The 19088-nt window shown below is 35.4% G+C and overlaps 2 protein-coding genes across 7 annotated transcripts; both read right to left on the reverse strand.

Moving 5' to 3' along the window:
* Positions 1–5455: 5455 nt before the first annotated feature.
* On the reverse strand, positions 5456–14450 carry LOC115434445 (T-cell immunoglobulin and mucin domain-containing protein 4-like). Of its 5 annotated transcripts, none has more exons than XM_030156403.1 (9): positions 14362–14450; positions 13827–14149; positions 13351–13659; positions 12673–12703; positions 12397–12497; positions 6989–7008; positions 6726–6782; positions 5804–5875; positions 5456–5680 (listed from the first exon to the last, which is right to left on the reverse strand). In XM_030156403.1, the coding sequence occupies exons 2-9, from the start codon at positions 13885–13887 to the stop codon at positions 5636–5638; spliced, it is 696 nt and encodes a 231-aa protein (XP_030012263.1). In that variant the 5' UTR covers positions 13888–14149; positions 14362–14450; the 3' UTR covers positions 5456–5635. The 5 variants fall into 5 exon arrangements, 3 of the variants coding, with proteins under 3 accessions (XP_030012263.1, XP_030012261.1, XP_030012262.1); XM_030156401.1 differs by having other exon boundaries at positions 12673–12784; XM_030156402.1 differs by lacking the exons at positions 5456–5680; positions 5804–5875; positions 6726–6782; positions 6989–7008 and adding exons at positions 11249–11443; positions 11791–11847; positions 12078–12134; positions 12269–12288 and having other exon boundaries at positions 12673–12784.
* A 919-nt stretch (positions 14451–15369) lies between these two features.
* Positions 15370–18649, reverse strand: LOC115434443 (polymeric immunoglobulin receptor-like). 2 transcript variants are annotated; one of them, XM_030156399.1, is made up of 9 exons: positions 18561–18649; positions 18025–18348; positions 17542–17850; positions 17307–17409; positions 17035–17126; positions 16907–16926; positions 16641–16697; positions 15717–15791; positions 15370–15593 (listed from the first exon to the last, which is right to left on the reverse strand). In XM_030156399.1, the coding sequence occupies exons 1-9, from the start codon at positions 18604–18606 to the stop codon at positions 15543–15545; spliced, it is 1077 nt and encodes a 358-aa protein (XP_030012259.1). In that variant the 5' UTR covers positions 18607–18649; the 3' UTR covers positions 15370–15542. The 2 variants fall into 2 exon arrangements, with proteins under 2 accessions (XP_030012259.1, XP_030012258.1); XM_030156398.1 differs by having other exon boundaries at positions 17035–17129.
* Positions 18650–19088: the final 439 nt, after the last annotated feature.

Below are 19088 nucleotides of genomic sequence, written 5' to 3' on the forward strand. Positions count from 1 at the left end.
GCCGCTTCACAAGACTGATTATGTACTTCCTGATTTTTCTCGATACAACTTCTATCTTTCTTCCTTCTTGTGTCAGTGCTTCACGGGTTGGTTGATGAAAGAAGTGTGACTGAAAGAAGAATAAACTTTTTTAATGTGTAACACTTCCAAATGCATCCATATTTGTACACATTTGGAATGAGTTTGCTTTGTATTTTTAGCTGCAACTGATCCCTTCCCACTCTACTTTTATTATTGATTTAATCCATAAAGACCCAGTGCTGCTTCTGTGACAGTTCCAAAAAATTAGTTTTCTCTTTAACCCTTCTGAATTGAATTATCACTGTTTAGTGTAATATTATTTTCTGTTTTGCATTTTTTTGTTAAAAACTGGCATTTTCTTATATGTAAATTACTGATCATGTAGATGTTCATAAAAGCTCAGATTAAAGTTAAAGGTTATTATATCAAAAACAGAGAAAACTGAAGAAAAAGTGACTTTGAAAGCAAAATACATCATTAACTGAATATAAACCCAGTGTGTACATTCACTGTCATTGATCCAACTCCATGGGTTTTACTGGTGAATCAATGTTGTAGAAGATGATGGGGTTTCCACGTTCACTAGAGTCTCTGAACGTCCAAATGGGTCATATCTGATGACCATGAAAAGATGAATAACTGCATTTTACACCAATTATTTACATGTATTGATAGGACTAGCGAATCAACAGGTGTTAAACAGTTTAGATCAGTAGATGGTTTTGGTCGACAGTTGATGTTTGGGTCTTTCTGGGTTAAGTGTATTTCTCTAAATGTTGTTCCCTAACTCTGCCATGAGAGGGAGCACTTCATATAATGTTTGTCTGAGGATGAATTTGTTAAAAGGTTTGTCTGAGTTGAAAACTGAAGGTTAAAAATTATACAAGAGGAAAAAGACAGAATACTTTATTCATGTTTATTAACAAATACAGATCATAGATTGTGAAAACACATACTGAAATATCCTCATAGGTACATATGGAGAGCAGTAGGCTACGGTTTGATGGACAACAGCAAATGACTGATAAAGGTATTAACAAGTAGACAGGAAGTCAGAAAGTTATTTCATAATTTCACTAGCGATGAACCACTGTGCTGTAGGTCACATTCTCATCTTTGTCTTCAACCTGAAAACAGAGGAAACATTAAAAGCTGTAAAGAAGACAAAGAATACAAAAAGACTGGAAAATATATATAATTATGAAACTGTGAATGAGAAACAGTGTGACTGAGATCAGGGTCATATTTACCTGGTGTGTATTTTGTTGTGCAATGTAAAACACAGTGCTGTACATGACGTCTGCTTCATCTTCAGTATGTATCTGCTGTGGAAGGAAACAGAAATGGAAATTTGATGTTTTAATACGTTTTAGATTAGATTTAGATGTACCTATTAACGCTGTAATATAACAAGAAACAGAGGTTGCATTTCCTGTGTATGTTAAATAGTCAAATTCATATTTTTAAGGATATTACATAGGTTGAAGGTCCTGTTTATAATATATGATGTTATATTATATGACTTTCTCTTCAGACTGTAGTAGAGAAGTAAATGGAAAGGTTTCCAGTATATTCCTCAGATTAATTACACTGTTCTACAAGTAAAATGCTTCCAGAATAAAAGTAGTGACATTTTACTACATGTGAGTCACTGAAAAAGAAAAATCAAGTCACAAATGCTGGTTGGCTGAAGTTTCCAAGATACAGTCTTGGGTCAAAATGTGAAATTTGAGAATTTATGAGAGAATGGGTTTTACTCAAAGGGAATATTTGTCTCAGAGTTATCAGATCTACTTCAAAACACTGCCTGCACATGACAATACATTCACTTTACAGGTTCTTTCTAGTGGGAGATTGATAAATCTATTGTATAAATGTACATAAACCAATAATAACACTTTCATATACCTTGAAAACATCAGTAAACCAGCACTTTTGTCATTTGTTTTCCAATTAATCTTATTAAAATACATATCATTTAGCACATTTAATCTCTGAGGCAGATCATTTTAAAAAAAATTGTAGACAAGTGTTATAAGATAAAATGGTTATGATAATAGACATGGTCAGAAATGAGAGACAAATGATAATGAAGCAGTGCAGCTGAAGTATAAAACAAAAGTATGTTTATGTTACGTTCAGTTTTTCTCCATAATTGTATTTATATACAGTTTACCTGGGCTGTGGTTTTTCTCACATGCGTCACAGTACTGTACGTTACTGTCTGTTCATCCTGATAAAACAAACCAAATATGAGACAGAATATTCACCATCATGTTAATCAGTTCCTCTGTTCACCTTCTGAAGTCCAAAAACATAAAACAAACGTAAAACTTGGAAATATTTGCAATCTAATGAAACTGAACTAAATAATGGAAAAACAGACAACACAGATGTTTATATTGGAAATAAAATGACAACACTAATATAAATCCACCTTACCTCAGCTGTGGCTGGTGACTCTAAAAATAAAATAGTGGAAAATTGTGACTGAATCACAGCACAGTGACTCTGTACATTTAGTCTAAATAGGATGAACTGGACTCATGTACAGTTCTGGACAGACTTACTGCGTCTTTTCAACATGAACCAGATGGATGCATTCAACGTTAGAATCAGTAAACAGGAAGGAATGATGAAACTCAGCAGATGATTGGATGAGCTGCTGCACAAATGATAGAAAAACACACACATGACATGTTTAATCAGTACCACACTGACATTCAGTTATTTTTCTAATCATTAATACATCAGTGGTCCTAATTCTATCTATAAATAACAAAGCAGTTTTATTTATCATATGAATGCATCTATAAAACATACAGGTTTAAATCTTACTAACCAGTGTGTTCTAGTTTGTTCTGTGGTTGGTTCTTGACTCACATATGTGTGATTGACAGGTTTGGACGTGGATGATATGGTCGTTGACTGTCTGGTTGTTGTTGCTTATTTTCAACAAAGTGATGAACAGAGTAATATAACATTATGAATCCATATGAAATCAAATTGCAGTACACAGAACATTTAATGTCATATAACGTATATATTTATGATTTACTATTATGTGAAGTACTTACTGGTGGTAGGTCTCTCTTTAATGGTTACATGCACCGGCATCTGCAGGTCTTCATCAGTGCACCAATACCAACCACTGCTCCTCTCCCTCAGTTCACTCATAGTCACAGTAATAACACCAGGGGTATTTCTGTTAATAGTCACCTTTGTGTCATCTTTTTTCCCAGAGTCTTTGATACAGGATGTGGGTCCTTCACCACCAGTCCTGCACCACTTTATTTGTTTAGATCCTCTATAGTGACAGTCGATGGTTATTTGGTCTCCAATAAACCCTGTCACCTCCTGAGAATCCACATAGAGCGTGGCATCGCCTTAAAGAAAACAAGTTTGATAAACATGTGTATTCACAGATGATGTTTCAAACTGTTTCTTTTTTTTTTTTTTAATTAAAAACTGTAATTGTGCTCTTTAGCAAACAAGAATTCTCCCTCCATGTTTTTCCATACTGGATCCCATATGTACTGTAGTAAATTCAAAGCTCTTACCTTTTCCAGTGACAAAACAATAAAACAATTTCCATCATCACGTCCCTGGTTTATCTCCATGACACACCAATAACAATCTGTGTCCTCCTCTGTCAGGTCATTAATAGTCCAGGTAACAACTCCTTGGTTTTGGTCGTCAGAGATCAGATACTTTGTTGAATTGTACTGATTTGTTTTAACTTCATATGAGCAGATTTTCCACTTACATCCTTTACACAGATATTTCTCATTGTCTGTGTACTTTGACTCGTAGAAACACGGGATAGAGATGGAACCTCCTTTTTCCACCGTTACCTTACTGACTGTACTTATACTGTGAATACCTGCAACACATATACATTACTGTAAACAGAAACATTTTATTCTCTCCACACAAATTTGTGTTGACATGATGCTGTAAATACTGTGCACTGCTCAGACAGCTACAGAACATTGTAATGCATTTTCCTACATGTGCTATGATAATATGAGACCCAGCTAAATAATAAGACAATAAACCTGTAAACACACAAATATGAAGTAACCTGTGACTGACCTGTGAGACCAGGGAGGATGAGGAAGATGCCGACAAAAATAACCATTAATGTGAGGAAGAAAGTACAGTAGTAAAACCAATGAGGCCGCTTCACAAGACTGATTATGTACTTCCTGATTTTTCTCGATACAGCTTCTATCTTTCTTCCTTCTTGCGTCAGTGCTTCACGGGTTGGTTGGTGAAAGAAGTGTAACTTTGATGAAAGAAGAATAAACTTTCTGAATGTGTAACACTTCCAAATGCATCCATATTTGTACACATTTGGAATGAGTTTGCTTTGTATTTTTAGCTGCAACTGATCCCTTCTCACTCTACTTTTATTAATGATTTAACCCATGAAGACCCAGTGCTGCTTCTGTGACAGTTCCAAAAAGATTTGTTTTCTCTTTAACCTTTCTGAAAAGATTTCAAAGTCAAAGTCAAAGTCATCTTTATTGTCAGTTCTGCCATGTACATTGAATACAGAGAGAGCTGAAATTACTGGACTCTAAGGCCCCACAGTGCAGTAAACATAAAGTGCAAATAACACGGAAAAGTGCAAATAACATAGAAGAGTGTGAAGGTAAATATAAAAGAGTGCAATAGAGGAGTAACAAAGAACAAACAAGGTGCATATGTGCATCACTTGCACTAAAGTGGTGATGGTCTGGGGGGAGGGTGTTAGAGTCCTAAGTGTGAGTGTGTGAGGGGGGTAGAGCACGGAGGGAGTTCAGCATTCTTATAGCCTGGTGGAAAAAGAAAATTTATCACTATTTAGTGTAATATTATTTTCTGTTTTGCATTTTTTGTGAAAAACTGGCATTTTCCTGTATTTAAATTACTGATCATGTAGATGCTCATAAAAGCGCAGATGAAGGTAAGGATTATTAAATCAAAAACAGAGAAAACTGAAGGAAAAGTAACTTTTTCAGAAAAATACATCAACTGAACATAAATCCAGTGTGTCCAATCACTGTCATTGATCCAACTCCATGGGTTTTACTGGTGAATCAATGTTGTAGAAGATGATGGGGTTTCCACGTTCACTAGAGTCTCTGAACGTCCAAATGAGTCATATCTGATGACCATGAAAAGATGAATAACTGCATTTTACACCAATTATTTACATGTATTGATAGGATTAATGGATCAACAGGTATTAAACAGTTTAGATCAGTAGATGGTTTTGGTCTACAGTAGATGTTTGGGTCTATCTGGGTTACGTGTATTTCTCTAAATGTTGTTCCCTAACTCTGCCATGAGAGGGAGCACTTTATATAATGTATGTCTGAGGATGAATTTGTTAAAAGGTTTGTCTGAGTTGAAAACTGAAGGTTAAAAATTTTACAAGAGGAAAAAGACAGAATACTTTATTCATGTTTATTAACAAATACAGATCATAGATTGTGAAAACACATACTGAAATATCCTCATAGGTACATATGGAGAGCAGTAGGCTACGGTTTGATGGACAACAGCAAATGACTGATAAAGGTATTAACAAGTAGACAGGAAGTCAGAAAGTTATTTCATAATTTCACTAGCGATGAACCACTGTGCTGCAGGTCACATTCTCATCTTCAACCTGAAAACAGAGGCAAAATTAAAAGCTGTAAAGAAGACAAAGAATACAAAAAGCTTGGAAAATATATATAATTTTGAAACTGTGAATGAGAAACAGTGTGACTGAGATCAGGGTCATATTTACCTGGTGTGTATTTTGTTGTGCAATGTAAAACACAGTGCTGTACATGACGTCTGCTTCATCTTCAGTATTTATCTGCTGTGGAAGGAAACAGAAATGGAAATTTGATGTTTTAATACGTTTTAGATTAGATTTAGATGTACCTATTAACGCTGTAATATAACAAGAAACAGAGGCTGCATTTCCTGTGTATGTTAAATAGTCAAATTCATATTTTTAAGGATATTACACGGGTTGAATGTCCTGTTTATAATATATGTTATATTATATGACTTTCTCTTCAGACTGTAGTAGAGAAGTAAATGAAACAGTTTCCAGTATATTCCTCAGATTAATTACACTGTTCTAAAAGTAAAATGCTTCCAGAATAAAAGTAGTGACATTTTACTACATGTGAGTCACTGAAAAAGAAAAATCAAGTCACAAATGCTGGTTGGCTGAAGTTTCAAAGATATAGTCTTGGGTCAAAATGTGAAATTTGAGAATTTATGAGAGAAAGGGTTTTACTCAAAGGGAATATTTGTCTCAGAGTTATCAGATCTACTTCAAAACACTGCCTGCACATGATAATACATTCACTTTACAGGTTCTATCTAGTGGAAGATTGATAAATCTATTGTATAAATGTACATAAACCAATAATAACACTTTCATATACCTTGAAAACATCAGTAAACCAGCACTTTTGTCATTTGTTTTCCAATTAATCTTATTAAAATACATATCATTTAGCACATTTAATCTCTGAGGGAGATCATTTAAAAAAAATTGTAGACCAGTGTTATAAGATAAAATGATTATGATAATAGACATGGTCAGAAATGAGAGACAAATGATAATGAAGCAGTGCAGCTGAAGTATACAACAAAAGTATGTTTATGTTACGTTCAGTTTTTCTCCATAATTGTATTTATATACAGTTTACCTGGGCTGTGGTTTTTCTCACATGCGTCACAGTACTGTACGTTACTGTCTGTTCATCCTGATAAAACAAACCAAATATGACAGAATATTCACCATCATGTTAATCAGTTCCTCTGTTCACCTTCTGAAGTCCAAAAACATAAAACAAATGTAAAACTTGGAAATATTCGCAATCTAATGAAGCTGAACTAAATAATGAAAAACAGATAACACAGATAGTTATATTGAAGATAAAATGACAACACTAATATAAATCCACCTTACCTCAGCTGTGGCTGGTGACTCTAAAAATAAAACGGTGGAAAATTGTGACTGAATCACAGCACAGTGACTCTGTACATTTAGTCTAAATAGGATGAACTGGATTCATGTACAGTTCTGGACAGACTTACTGTGTCTTTTCAACATGAACCAGGTGAGTACGGCCACCGTTACAATCAGCAGCAGCAAACACAAAGGAATGATGAAACTCAGCAGCTGCGTTCGGCTTTGTTCGCTCTTGTACCTGACGTGAGTTTACGTGGTTAGCTAGCTAGTGCAACCCGATGAACGGTTAGCCCAGCAAACGCAACTTGTTCACAGATCTCGATAATGTTGTATTTTTAGAAAGCTCAACAATATTACTGATAAAAAAATAATAAAAAAAAAAAACTGCAGGAAAAAACCCCCAGAAACAAATATATTTACAGCAAACAGCCGGGATTCCATCGCCCGCAACTTTGCAGGTACACGTATGTCTATGGGTACAACCACCACTAAGCCCAGTAATGTCATGTACCCTTAAAATACCGCCGACTGGTGGTATGTAGGCTGTATTACTACCAATGAAAAGAGCGAACAAAGCCGAGCGCAGCCGGAATGAGGCAGCCTGAGCCCAGGGCAGCCTGAGCCCAGGCACACAAACCCTGGTTTTACAGACAAATCCCGCTACGCATTTGTGGATCTGTCACGGCAGAAGTGTAGCGGAATTCACGTGTGTAAAGAGAGCCAATCGAGAAGCCGCTTGACTTGTAACCAATGATTTGTCTGTATTTCTGGGTCTTGTAGTGAAAATACTTTGACTTTTCAAATCTGATTACACACACACAAGTTTTTTTTTTTTTTTTTTTTTACACATTTGCAGATTGTTGTACAGACACACAAATCTCATCACGCATTTACAGATTCATTTACACATTTGCAAATCCGACTGCGCACAGACAGATTGAAATACGGACACTCAACTCTCCACACGCATTTGCAAATAATATTGCTACAATAATGGCCCCATACAATAGTTTCTGTTTTTCTTCAGCTTTAAATGGTGGTGAATGAACAGAGAAAAGACAGAGGTGTGGGTAAAACAACACAATTTCCTAAAACTGGATTAGTTAAACATATTTACTGCTGTTAAAATAGTAGGTATTTGACTTTTCAGTAAAAGTTTAAAGTGAGAATGTCATATTCATTACATAATTTAGGGCATATCTGTGTTATCACAGTGTTCTGCAGACAGATTTTGTTGTTGCAACAGACAGAACAACTGGTCTGTATTGAAGAGACTTTGAAGAAGCAAAGAAGTGAAAACTGTTTACATACATATTTATTCATTTTTTCCTTGAAATTCTTACATGAACTGCTTTGTGTATACTTTGTGTGACTTCATATAAAAAGTATAACAAAGTCTTCTTCTTCATCTTCTATTTTATTTTATTTTATTATTTTATTTTATCTATTTTATTTTACATAAACTTGCTTTTTAAATAATACTGCAGCAAAACTAAAAGTATAGATAATTCTATAATCAACTGTATTTATAGGCAGTAATCTGGTTTTTAACTGGTATCTGTAGGTTTCCTGTCTCACACCAGTACCAGCTGCTTCTCTCCTCCCTCAGTCCACATCAGTTACATCAATGGTCACCTTTGTCCTGACTATTGATCCAGACTTTGTCACACATGACCTACCAAGCCTTTCTGTCAGAGACACTGTAGTGACATTTGATGGCTGTATTAGTCCCATTAAATGCTGTGATCTCCCACTGGTACAGGAGTATTTTAACAAGGAACAATCAACATCCAGAATAAAGAACATTAACCCATAAAACCCCAGTGTTACTTTTGTGTCTGTTCCCAAATGATTTTTTTTTTTTCTGTTTAATTTTTCTTAGGTGATTTATTACCATTTATTATAATATTACCCTTTGTATTTTGCATTTAAAATGAGTTATTTTCCTATATTGAATTCACCGATCATGTAGAGGTTCATTAAAGCTCAGATTAAAGTTATGGGTTATTATTTCAAAAACAGAAAACTGAAGAAAAAGTGACTTTTTTAGTAAAATATATGATTAACTGAACATAAACAAAGTGTCTCCATCCACTGTCATTGATCAAACTCCATGGATTTTACTGGTGAATCAATGTTGTAGAAGTTGGTGTTGTTTCCATGGTAACCAAGGAGCCTCTGAATGTCCAAATGAGTGAAATCTGACGACCATGAAAAGACAACAAACTGTATTCATATGGATTGTCATGATTAATGGATTAACAGATATTAATCATTTAGGATCAGTCACTGGTGGTTGTTTGGGTCTTTATGGTTTAAAGCCCTATTTTATTTTATTTTTTTTATTCCAGACTAAAGCATCTCAACAGGTCTTACCTCTGGTCAGCTGAAAACACATTCTAACACTGGAGTTCCCATCAGTTTGTTCAATAAATGTCATCGCCATGACATTGTCATTATTATTACTTATTATTATTATTATTATTATTATTATTATTATTATTATTATTATTATTATTATTATTACTGGGAATATTCTTTGTCTTTTGTTGTCTTATTCTTTGTCCAGAACTCTGCTGCAAGGCTTCTGACCTGCACAAACAGGAGAACCCACGTCACTCCCATTCTTAAATCTCTCCACTGTTTCCCTGTTCTATATCGTTTTCATGTCAAAATTCTGGGTGCTAACTTTCTGGGCTCTACATGGCCAGGCCCCTGCATACATTGCTTCCCTGATCCAGCCCTACAGCTCGACTCGTACCTTGAGGTCTTCAGGACAGCACCTGCTGATGGTTCCACGCACCTGTTTTAGCACACATGGTGACAGGTCTTTTAAAGCTGTGGCACCACGTCTATGGAATGACCTGCCTCTACACCTACGGTCCATGGACTCTGTAGAGAGCTTTAAAAAAAAAACACCTCAAAACCCTCCTGTTCAAAAAGGCTTTTTACTTTCCCACCTGACCCAGGGCCACCACAAACTCATTACACTTTATGTATTCATCATAAAGTACTCCATGTGTGTCGTCCCCCCCCCCCCCCCCCCCTCCCCCAGTCTCTCTATATCTCTATTGCTCCTGGAGGATTCTGTTGGGTCTCTGTAAACTTGATTTGATTCTGATCTGAATTGATAAAGCACTTTGTGACTGTGAAAAGTGCTCCATAAATAAAATTTACTTACTTACTTACTTGCCAGAAATGTGAAACTTTCCTGAACTACTCGGTTGGTTTGTTGTATCTTTATGAAACCCATAGACACAAAATGGAAACATTAACAAACACAGTTATAAAACGACCCCTATAGTTGACCTGTGAGTCTGGTGAAGATTGGGAAAAATGCTGAAATGAAGCATCACGATTTTAAATAAGAGTATGACAAATTCAATGAGATCAATTTTCTTCTTCATAATTTTTCTATTCATTCATGTGCAACTTTCTGATATCTTCTGGATGAACAAGAGGCCAGGATGCACTTCCACTAACAAATGCATCCATATTTATGTATAATTTTTTTGTTTTGCATTTTTATTCAAATATTTCTTCCAGTACCGTTATAATTTTATGACTTTAACTTTGTTGCTTTAAATATTATTCTTGAAGTCAACTGCAAAAGATCATATTTGGTGATATCATTGCATGCCAGGATGGGATTATTCAGTGGCCTCTATGAGGGGAAAGATGGGTTAAATATGATAAAACATGGAAAGAAAGTCTGCTGTATAGACGTTTACTGACAAATACAAAGAATAGACTGTAAACCACATACACATACCCTAAGTATAGTGCAGCACAGTCGTCTAAACTTTTTTTCCCCCCATATGTACAGTTTAATGCGTAACAACAAATGATGGATAAGTATATTACATTTTTATAGGGCACTCATAGAAATACTCTGAAATTCAAAATGTCAACCTTAATGTGTTATTTGAAGACATAATACAACTTTATTACTTTTGTGAAATTTTTCACAATTTTTTATTGTCATGTAGAAAATCAAGGTCAATGAAGTTACTGTATTTGGTTCCTTGCCCATAAGTGGCAAAAAAAAAAAAAAATCCAGGAAGTATATATAAAAAATATACAAGAAAAACACATGTTATGTGAAAGGAACATGTGTTTTAGAACATTAGAACAACATAAGTGCTGATCCAGACACATATCATCCCTTTGAACATCATTCCTTACATTAGTACCATTACTTCATGGTACCTAACAAAGCAGGTACACTCACTGTTCATGCAGAGGTGGACCTTACAGACCCTGTAGACCACATTGGACCTGAGACTGTTGACTCACCGTCCTCACTGGAACTGTTGCTGTCTTGTAATGTGAGTGGAAATGATCAGAACAGTCACTTGCCTGATAAAAGGTTAAAATATTTGACAGGAAACTTGAAAGTCATCGCTGCAGAGCCAGTGTACTGTAGGTCACCCTGACATCTATCGCTTCAACCTGAAAAGAGAAGCAAGTAAATACACAAAGCAAAGAGTAATGTTTTTAATAGATCTGATGCAGATGTTCACAGGAAAAATTACTGAGCATTTTTTCCAGAGTCAAAAGTATTTTCCTCAAAAAGAGTAAATTTGGCTCTATATTGAGTTTGGAGAACTCTACCCAAAGAAAAACTTTTACTCTTTTTAAAGAGGGACCAAGCGTTAACTGATGCAGCATAAACTTTTTTTCATTTGAGTAAACTTTATAAATTTCCTGTGTAGATATAAACACTGAGGTATAGAAAGAACCAGATTTAGTGTTTTCTTGTACTTTGTTACAAACTTAAAATGTATTTGAACACATACCTGGCCTGAAGTTGATTTTCTGTTTGTAACATTGCAGTATGTTACATCCTCTTCACACTATATTGAAGTAAATAAAGTGTTTATAACATCCTCATAATGGAAAACAAGCTGTGTCACAAAGTTCACACCTAACACTTCTATCTTTGTGTGACAAACATGGTAAGAGGTGAGAAACAAAGATGAAGACAAAGTAGTTCTAGTACACACAGTATGTTTCTATAGATATGTGGTGTAGAAACAGTGTTACTCAGTTTTTCGTTGTAATTTTGATTAATTAATTTATTTACCTGGGCTGTGGTTTTTCTCACATGTGCCACAGTACTGTATGTTACTGTCTGTTCATCCTGATAAAACAAACCAAATATGACACAGAATATTCACCATCATTCATCTTTTCCTCTGTTTACCTTATGAATTCCAAAAACACAAAACCAATATAAAACTTGGAAATGTTGAAATAAAATGAAAACCATCTTACCTCAGCTGTGGCTGGTGATTCTAAAAATAAAACAGTGGAAAATTGTGACTGAATCACAGCACAGTGACTCTGTACATTTAGTCTAAATAGGATGAACTGGATTCATGTACAGTTCTGGACAAACTTACTGCGTCTTTTCAACATGAACCAGGTGAGTACGGCCACCGTTACAATCAGCAGCAGCAAACACAAAGGAATGATGAAACTCAGCAGATGACTGGATGAGCTGCTGCACAAATGATAGAAAAACACACATGACATGTTTAATCAGTACCACACTGACATTCAGTTATTTTTCTAATCATTAATACATCAGTGGTTTTATTTCTATCTATAAATAACAAAGCAGTTTTATTTATCATATGATTGAATCTATAAAACATACAGGTTTAAATCTTACTAACCTGTGTGTTCCAGTTTGTTCTGTGGTCGGTTCTTGACTCACACATGTGTGATTGACAGGTTTGGTAGAGGATGATATAGTCATTGACTGTCTGGTTGTTGTTGCAATTGTTGCTTATTTTCAACACAGTGATTAACAAAGTAATATAACATTATGAATCCATATTAAACTAGAAGCACTCGGAGAGCTCAGACCTCCGCCAAGGCTGATCAGTGGCCCCCCCCGTGGGCCCCCCCACGCCAAGGAAGTTATGTTTTTGCCAGGGTTTGTTTGTTTGTCTGTCTGTCTGCTTGTCTGTCCGTTAGTGTGCAACATAACTCAAAAAGTTATGGACAGATTTTGATGAAATTTTCAGGGTTTGTTGGAAATGGGCCCCCCCGTGGGCCCCCCCACTCCCGATCACCACCAAAATTTAATCATTTCTTCCTAATCCCATTTCCAACAAACCCTGAAAATTTCATCAAAATCTGTCCATAACTTTTTGAGTTATGTTGCACACTAACGGACAGACAAACAAACAAACAAACAAACAAACAAACAAACAAACAAACAGACAAACAAACAAACAAACCCTGGCAAAAACATAACCTCCTTGGCGGAGGTAATCAAATTACAGTACACAGTACATAATGTCATATAACGTATATATTTATGATTTACTATTATGTGAAGTACTTACTGGTGGTAGGTCTCTCTTTAATGGTTACATGCACCGGCATCTGCAGGTCTTCATCAGTGCACCAATACCAACCACTGCTCCTCTCCCTCAGTTCACTCATAGTCACAGTAATAACACCAGGGGTATTTCTATTAATAGTCACCTTTGTCTCATCTATTTTCCCAGAGTCTTCGATACAGGATGTGTGTCCTTCACCACCAGTCCTGCACCACTTTATTTGTTTAGATCCTCTATAGTGACAGTCGATGGTTATTTGGTCTCCAATAAACCCTGTCACCTCTTGAGAATCCACATAGAGAGTGGCATCGCCTTAAAGAAAAAAAAGTTTGATAAACACGTGTATTCACAGATGATTTTTCAAACTGTTTATTTTTTAATTAAATACTGTAATTGTGCTCTTTAGCAAACAAGAATTGTCCCTCCACATTGTTCCACACTGGCTCCCATATGTACTGTAGTAAATTCAAAGCTCTGACCTTTTCCAGTGACACGAACATTAAAACATTTTCCATTATCAGGTCGATGGTTTATCTCCATGACACACCAGTAACAGTCTGTGTCCTCCTCTGTCAGGTCATTAATAGTCCAGGTAACAACTCCTTGGTTTGGTCGTCAGAGATCAGATACTTTGTTGAATTGTACTGATTTGTTTTAACTTCATATGAGCAGATTTTCCACTTACATCCTTTACACAGATATTTCTCATTGTCTGTGTACTTTGACTCGTAGAAACATGGGATAGAGATGGAACCTCCTTTTTCCACCGTTACCTTACTGACTGTACTTATACTGTGAATACCTGCAACACATATACATTATTGTAAACAGAAACATTTCATTCTCTCCACACAAATTTGTGTTGACATGATGCTGTAAATACTGTGCACTGCTCAGACAGCTACAGAACATTGTAATGCATTTTCCTACATGTGCTATGATAATATGAGACCCAGCTAAATAATAAGACAATAAACCTGTAAACACACAAATATGAAGTAACCTGTGACTGACCTGTGAGACCAGGGAGGATGAGGAAGATGCCGACAAAAATAGCCATTAATGTGAGGAAGAAAGTACAGTAGTAAAACCAATGAGGCCGCTTCACAAGACTGATTATGTACTTCCTGATTTTTCTCGATACAACTTCTATCTTTCTTCCTTCTTGTGTCAGTGCTTCACGGGTTGGTTGATGAAAGAAGTGTGACTGAAAGAAGAATAAACTTTTTTAATGTGTAACACTTCCAAATGCATCCATATTTGTACACATTTGGAATGAGTTTGCTTTGTATTTTTAGCTGCAACTGATCCCTTCCCACTCTACTTTTATTATTGATTTAATCCATAAAGACCCAGTGCTGCTTCTGTGACAGTTCCAAAAAATTAGTTTTCTCTTTAACCCTTCTGAATTGAATTATCACTGTTTAGTGTAATATTATTTTCTGTTTTGCATTTTTTTGTTAAAAACTGGCATTTTCTTATATGTAAATTACTGATCATGTAGATGTTCATAAAAGCTCAGATTAAAGTTAAAGGTTATTATATCAAAAACAGAGAAAACTGAAGAAAAAGTGACTTTGAAAGCAAAATACATCATTAACTGAATATAAACCCAGTGTGTACATTCACTGTCATTGATCCAACTCCATGGGTTTTACTGGTGAATCAATGTTGTAGAAGATGATGGGGTTTCCACGTTCACTAGAGTCTCTGAACGTCCAAATGGGTCATATCTGATGACCATGAAAAGATGAATAACTGCATTTTACACCAATTATTTACATGTATTGATAGGACTAGCGAATCAACAGGTGTTAAACAGTTTAGATCAGTAGATGGTTTTGGTCGACAGTTGATGTTTGGGTCTTTCTGGGTTAAGTGTATTTCTCTAAATGTTGTTCCCTAACTCTGCCATGAGAGGGAGCACTTCATATAATGTTTGTCTGAGGATGAATTTGTTAAAAGGTTTGTCTGAGTTGAAAACTGAAGGTTAAAAATTATACAAGAGGAAAAAGACAGAATACTTTATTCATGTTTATTAACAAATACAGATCATAGATTGTGAAAACACATACTGAAATATCCTCATAGGTACATATGGAGAGCAGTAGGCTACGGTTTGATGGACAACAGCAAATGACTGATAAAGGTATTAACAAGTAGACAGGAAGTCAGAAAGTTATTTCATAATTTCACTAGCGATGAACCACTGTGCTGTAGGTCACATTCTCATCTTTGTCTTCAACCTGAAAACAGAGGAAACATTAAAAGCTGTAAAGAAGACAAAGAATACAAAAAGACTGGAAAATATATATAATTATGAAACTGTGAATGAGAAACAGTGTGACTGAGATCAGGGTCATATTTACCTGGTGTGTATTTTGTTGTGCAATGTAAAACACAGTGCTGTACATGACGTCTGCTTCATCTTCAGTATGTATCTGCTGTGGAAGGAAACAGAAATGGAAATTTGATGTTTTAATACGTTTTAGATTAGATTTAGATGTACCTATTAACGCTGTAATATAACAAGAAACAGAGGTTGCATTTCCTGTGTATGTTAAATAGTCAAATTCATATTTTAAGGATATTACATAGGTTGAAGGTCCTGTTTATAATATATGATGTTATATTATATGACTTTCTCTTCAGACTGTAGTAGAGAAGTAAATGGAAAGGTTTCCAGTATATTCCTCAGATTAATTACACTGTTCTACAAGTAAAATGCTTCCAGAATAAAAGTAGTGACATTTTACTACATGTGAGTCACTGAAAAAGAAAAATCAAGTCACAAATGCTGGTTGGCTGAAGTTTCCAAGATACAGTCTTGGGTCAAAATGTGAAATTTGAGAATTTATGAGAGAATGGGTTTTACTCAAAGGGAATATTTGTCTCAGAGTTATCAGATCTACTTCAAAACACTGCCTGCACATGACAATACATTCACTTTACAGGTTCTTTCTAGTGGAGATTGATAAATCTATTGTATAAATGTACATAAACCAATAATAACACTTTCATATACCTTGAAAACATCAGTAAACCAGCACTTTTGTCATTTGTTTTCCAATTAATCTTATTAAAATACATATCATTTAGCACATTTAATCTCTGAGGCAGATCATTTTAAAAAAAATTGTAGACAAGTGTTATAAGATAAAATGGTTATGATAATAGACATGGTCAGAAATGAGAGACAAATGATAATGAAGCAGTGCAGCTGAAGTATAAAACAAAAGTATGTTTATGTTACGTTCAGTTTTTCTCCATAATTGTATTTATATACAGTTTACCTGGGCTGTGGTTTTTCTCACATGCGTCACAGTACTGTACGTTACTGTCTGTTCATCCTGATAAAACAAACCAAATATGAGACAGAATATTCACCATCATGTTAATCAGTTCCTCTGTTCACCTTCTGAAGTCCAAAAACATAAAACAAACGTAAAACTTGGAAATATTTGCAATCTAATGAAACTGAACTAAATAATGGAAAAACAGACAACACAGATGTTTATATTGGAAATAAAATGACAACACTAATATAAATCCACCTTACCTCAGCTGTGGCTGGTGACTCTAAAAATAAAATAGTGGAAAATTGTGACTGAATCACAGCACAGTGACTCTGTACATTTAGTCTAAATGGGATGAACTGGACTCATGTACAGTTCTGGACAGACTTACTGCGTCTTTTCAACATGAACCAGATGGATGCATTCAACGTTAGAATCAGTAAACAGGAAGGAATGATGAAACTCAGCAGATGATTGGATGAGCTGCTGCACAAATGATAGAAAAACACACACATGACATGTTTAATCAGTACCACACTGACATTCAGTTATTTTTCTAATCATTAATACATCAGTGGTCCTAATTCTATCTATAAATAACAAAGCAGTTTTATTTATCATATGAATGCATCTATAAAACATACAGGTTTAAATCTTACTAACCAGTGTGTTCTAGTTTGTTCTGTGGTTGGTTCTTGACTCACATATGTGTGATTGACAGGTTTGGACGTGGATGATATGGTCGTTGACTGTCTGGTTGTTGTTGCTTATTTTCAACAAAGTGATGAACAGAGTAATATAACATTATGAATCCATATGAAATCAAATTGCAGTACACAGAACATTTAATGTCATATAACGTATATATTTATGATTTACTATTATGTGAAGTACTTACTGGTGGTAGGTCTCTCTTTAATGGTTACATGCACCGGCATCTGCAGGTCTTCATCAGTGCACCAATACCAACCACTGCTCCTCTCCCTCAGTTCACTCATAGTCACAGTAATAACACCAGGGGTATTTCTGTTAATAGTCACCTTTGTGTCATCTTTTTTCCCAGAGTCTTTGATACAGGATGTGGGTCCTTCACCACCAGTCCTGCACCACTTTATTTGTTTAGATCCTCTATAGTGACAGTCGATGGTTATTTGGTCTCCAATAAACCCTGTCACCTCCTGAGAATCCACATAGAGCGTGGCATCGCCTTAAAGAAAACAAGTTTGATAAACATGTGTATTCACAGATGATGTTTCAAACTGTTTCTTTTTTTTTTTTTTGATTAAAAACTGTAATTGTGCTCTTTAGCAAACAAGAATTCTCCCTCCATGTTTTTCCATACTGGATCCCATATGTACTGTAGTAAATTCAAAGCTCTTACCTTTTCCAGTGACAAAAACAATAAAACAATTTCCATCATCACGTCCCTGGTTTATCTCCATGACACACCAATAACAATCTGTGTCCTCCTCTGTCAGGTCATTAATAGTCCAGGTAACAACTCCTTGGTTTTGGTCGTCAGAGATCAGATACTTTGTTGAATTGTACTGATTTGTTTTAACTTCATATGAGCAGATTTTCCACTTACATCCTTTACACAGATATTTCTCATTGTCTGTGTACTTTGACTCGTAGAAACACGGGATAGAGATGGAACCTCCTTTTTCCACCGTTACCTTACTGACTGTACTTATACTGTGAATACCTGCAACACATATACATTACTGTAAACAGAAACATTTTATTCTCTCCACACAAATTTGTGTTGACATGATGCTGTAAATACTGTGCACTGCTCAGACAGCTACAGAACATTGTAATGCATTTTCCTACATGTGCTATGATAATATGAGACCCAGCTAAATAATAAGACAATAAACCTGTAAACACACAAATATGAAGTAACCTGTGACTGACCTGTGAGACCAGGGAGGATGAGGAAGATGCCGACAAAAATAACCATTAATGTGAGGAAGAAAGTACAGTAGTAAAACCAATGAGGCCGCTTCACAAGACTGATTATGTACTTCCTGATTTTTCTCGATACAGCTTCTATCTTTCTTCCTTCTTGCGTCAGTGCTTCACGGGTTGGTTGGTGAAAGAAGTGTAACTTTGATGAAAGAAGAATAAACTTTCTGAATGTGTAACACTTCCAAATGCATCCATATTTGTACACATTTGGAATGAGTTTGCTTTGTATTTTTAGCTGCAAACTGATCCCTTCTCACTCTACTTTATTAATGATTTAACCCATGAAGACCCAGTGCTGCTTCTGTGACAGTTCCAAAAAGATTTGTTTTCTCTTTAACCTTTCTGAAAAGATTTCAAAGTCAAAGTCAAAGTCATCTTTATTGTCAGTTCTGCCATGTACATTGAATACAGAGAGAGCTGAAATTACTGGACTCTAAGGCCCCACAGTGCAGTAAACATAAAGTGCAAATAACA

This window comes from Sphaeramia orbicularis, chromosome 15 (assembly GCF_902148855.1).
Source record: "Sphaeramia orbicularis chromosome 15, fSphaOr1.1, whole genome shotgun sequence".
In the NCBI taxonomy this organism is placed as follows: Eukaryota; Metazoa; Chordata; class Actinopteri; order Kurtiformes; family Apogonidae; genus Sphaeramia; species Sphaeramia orbicularis.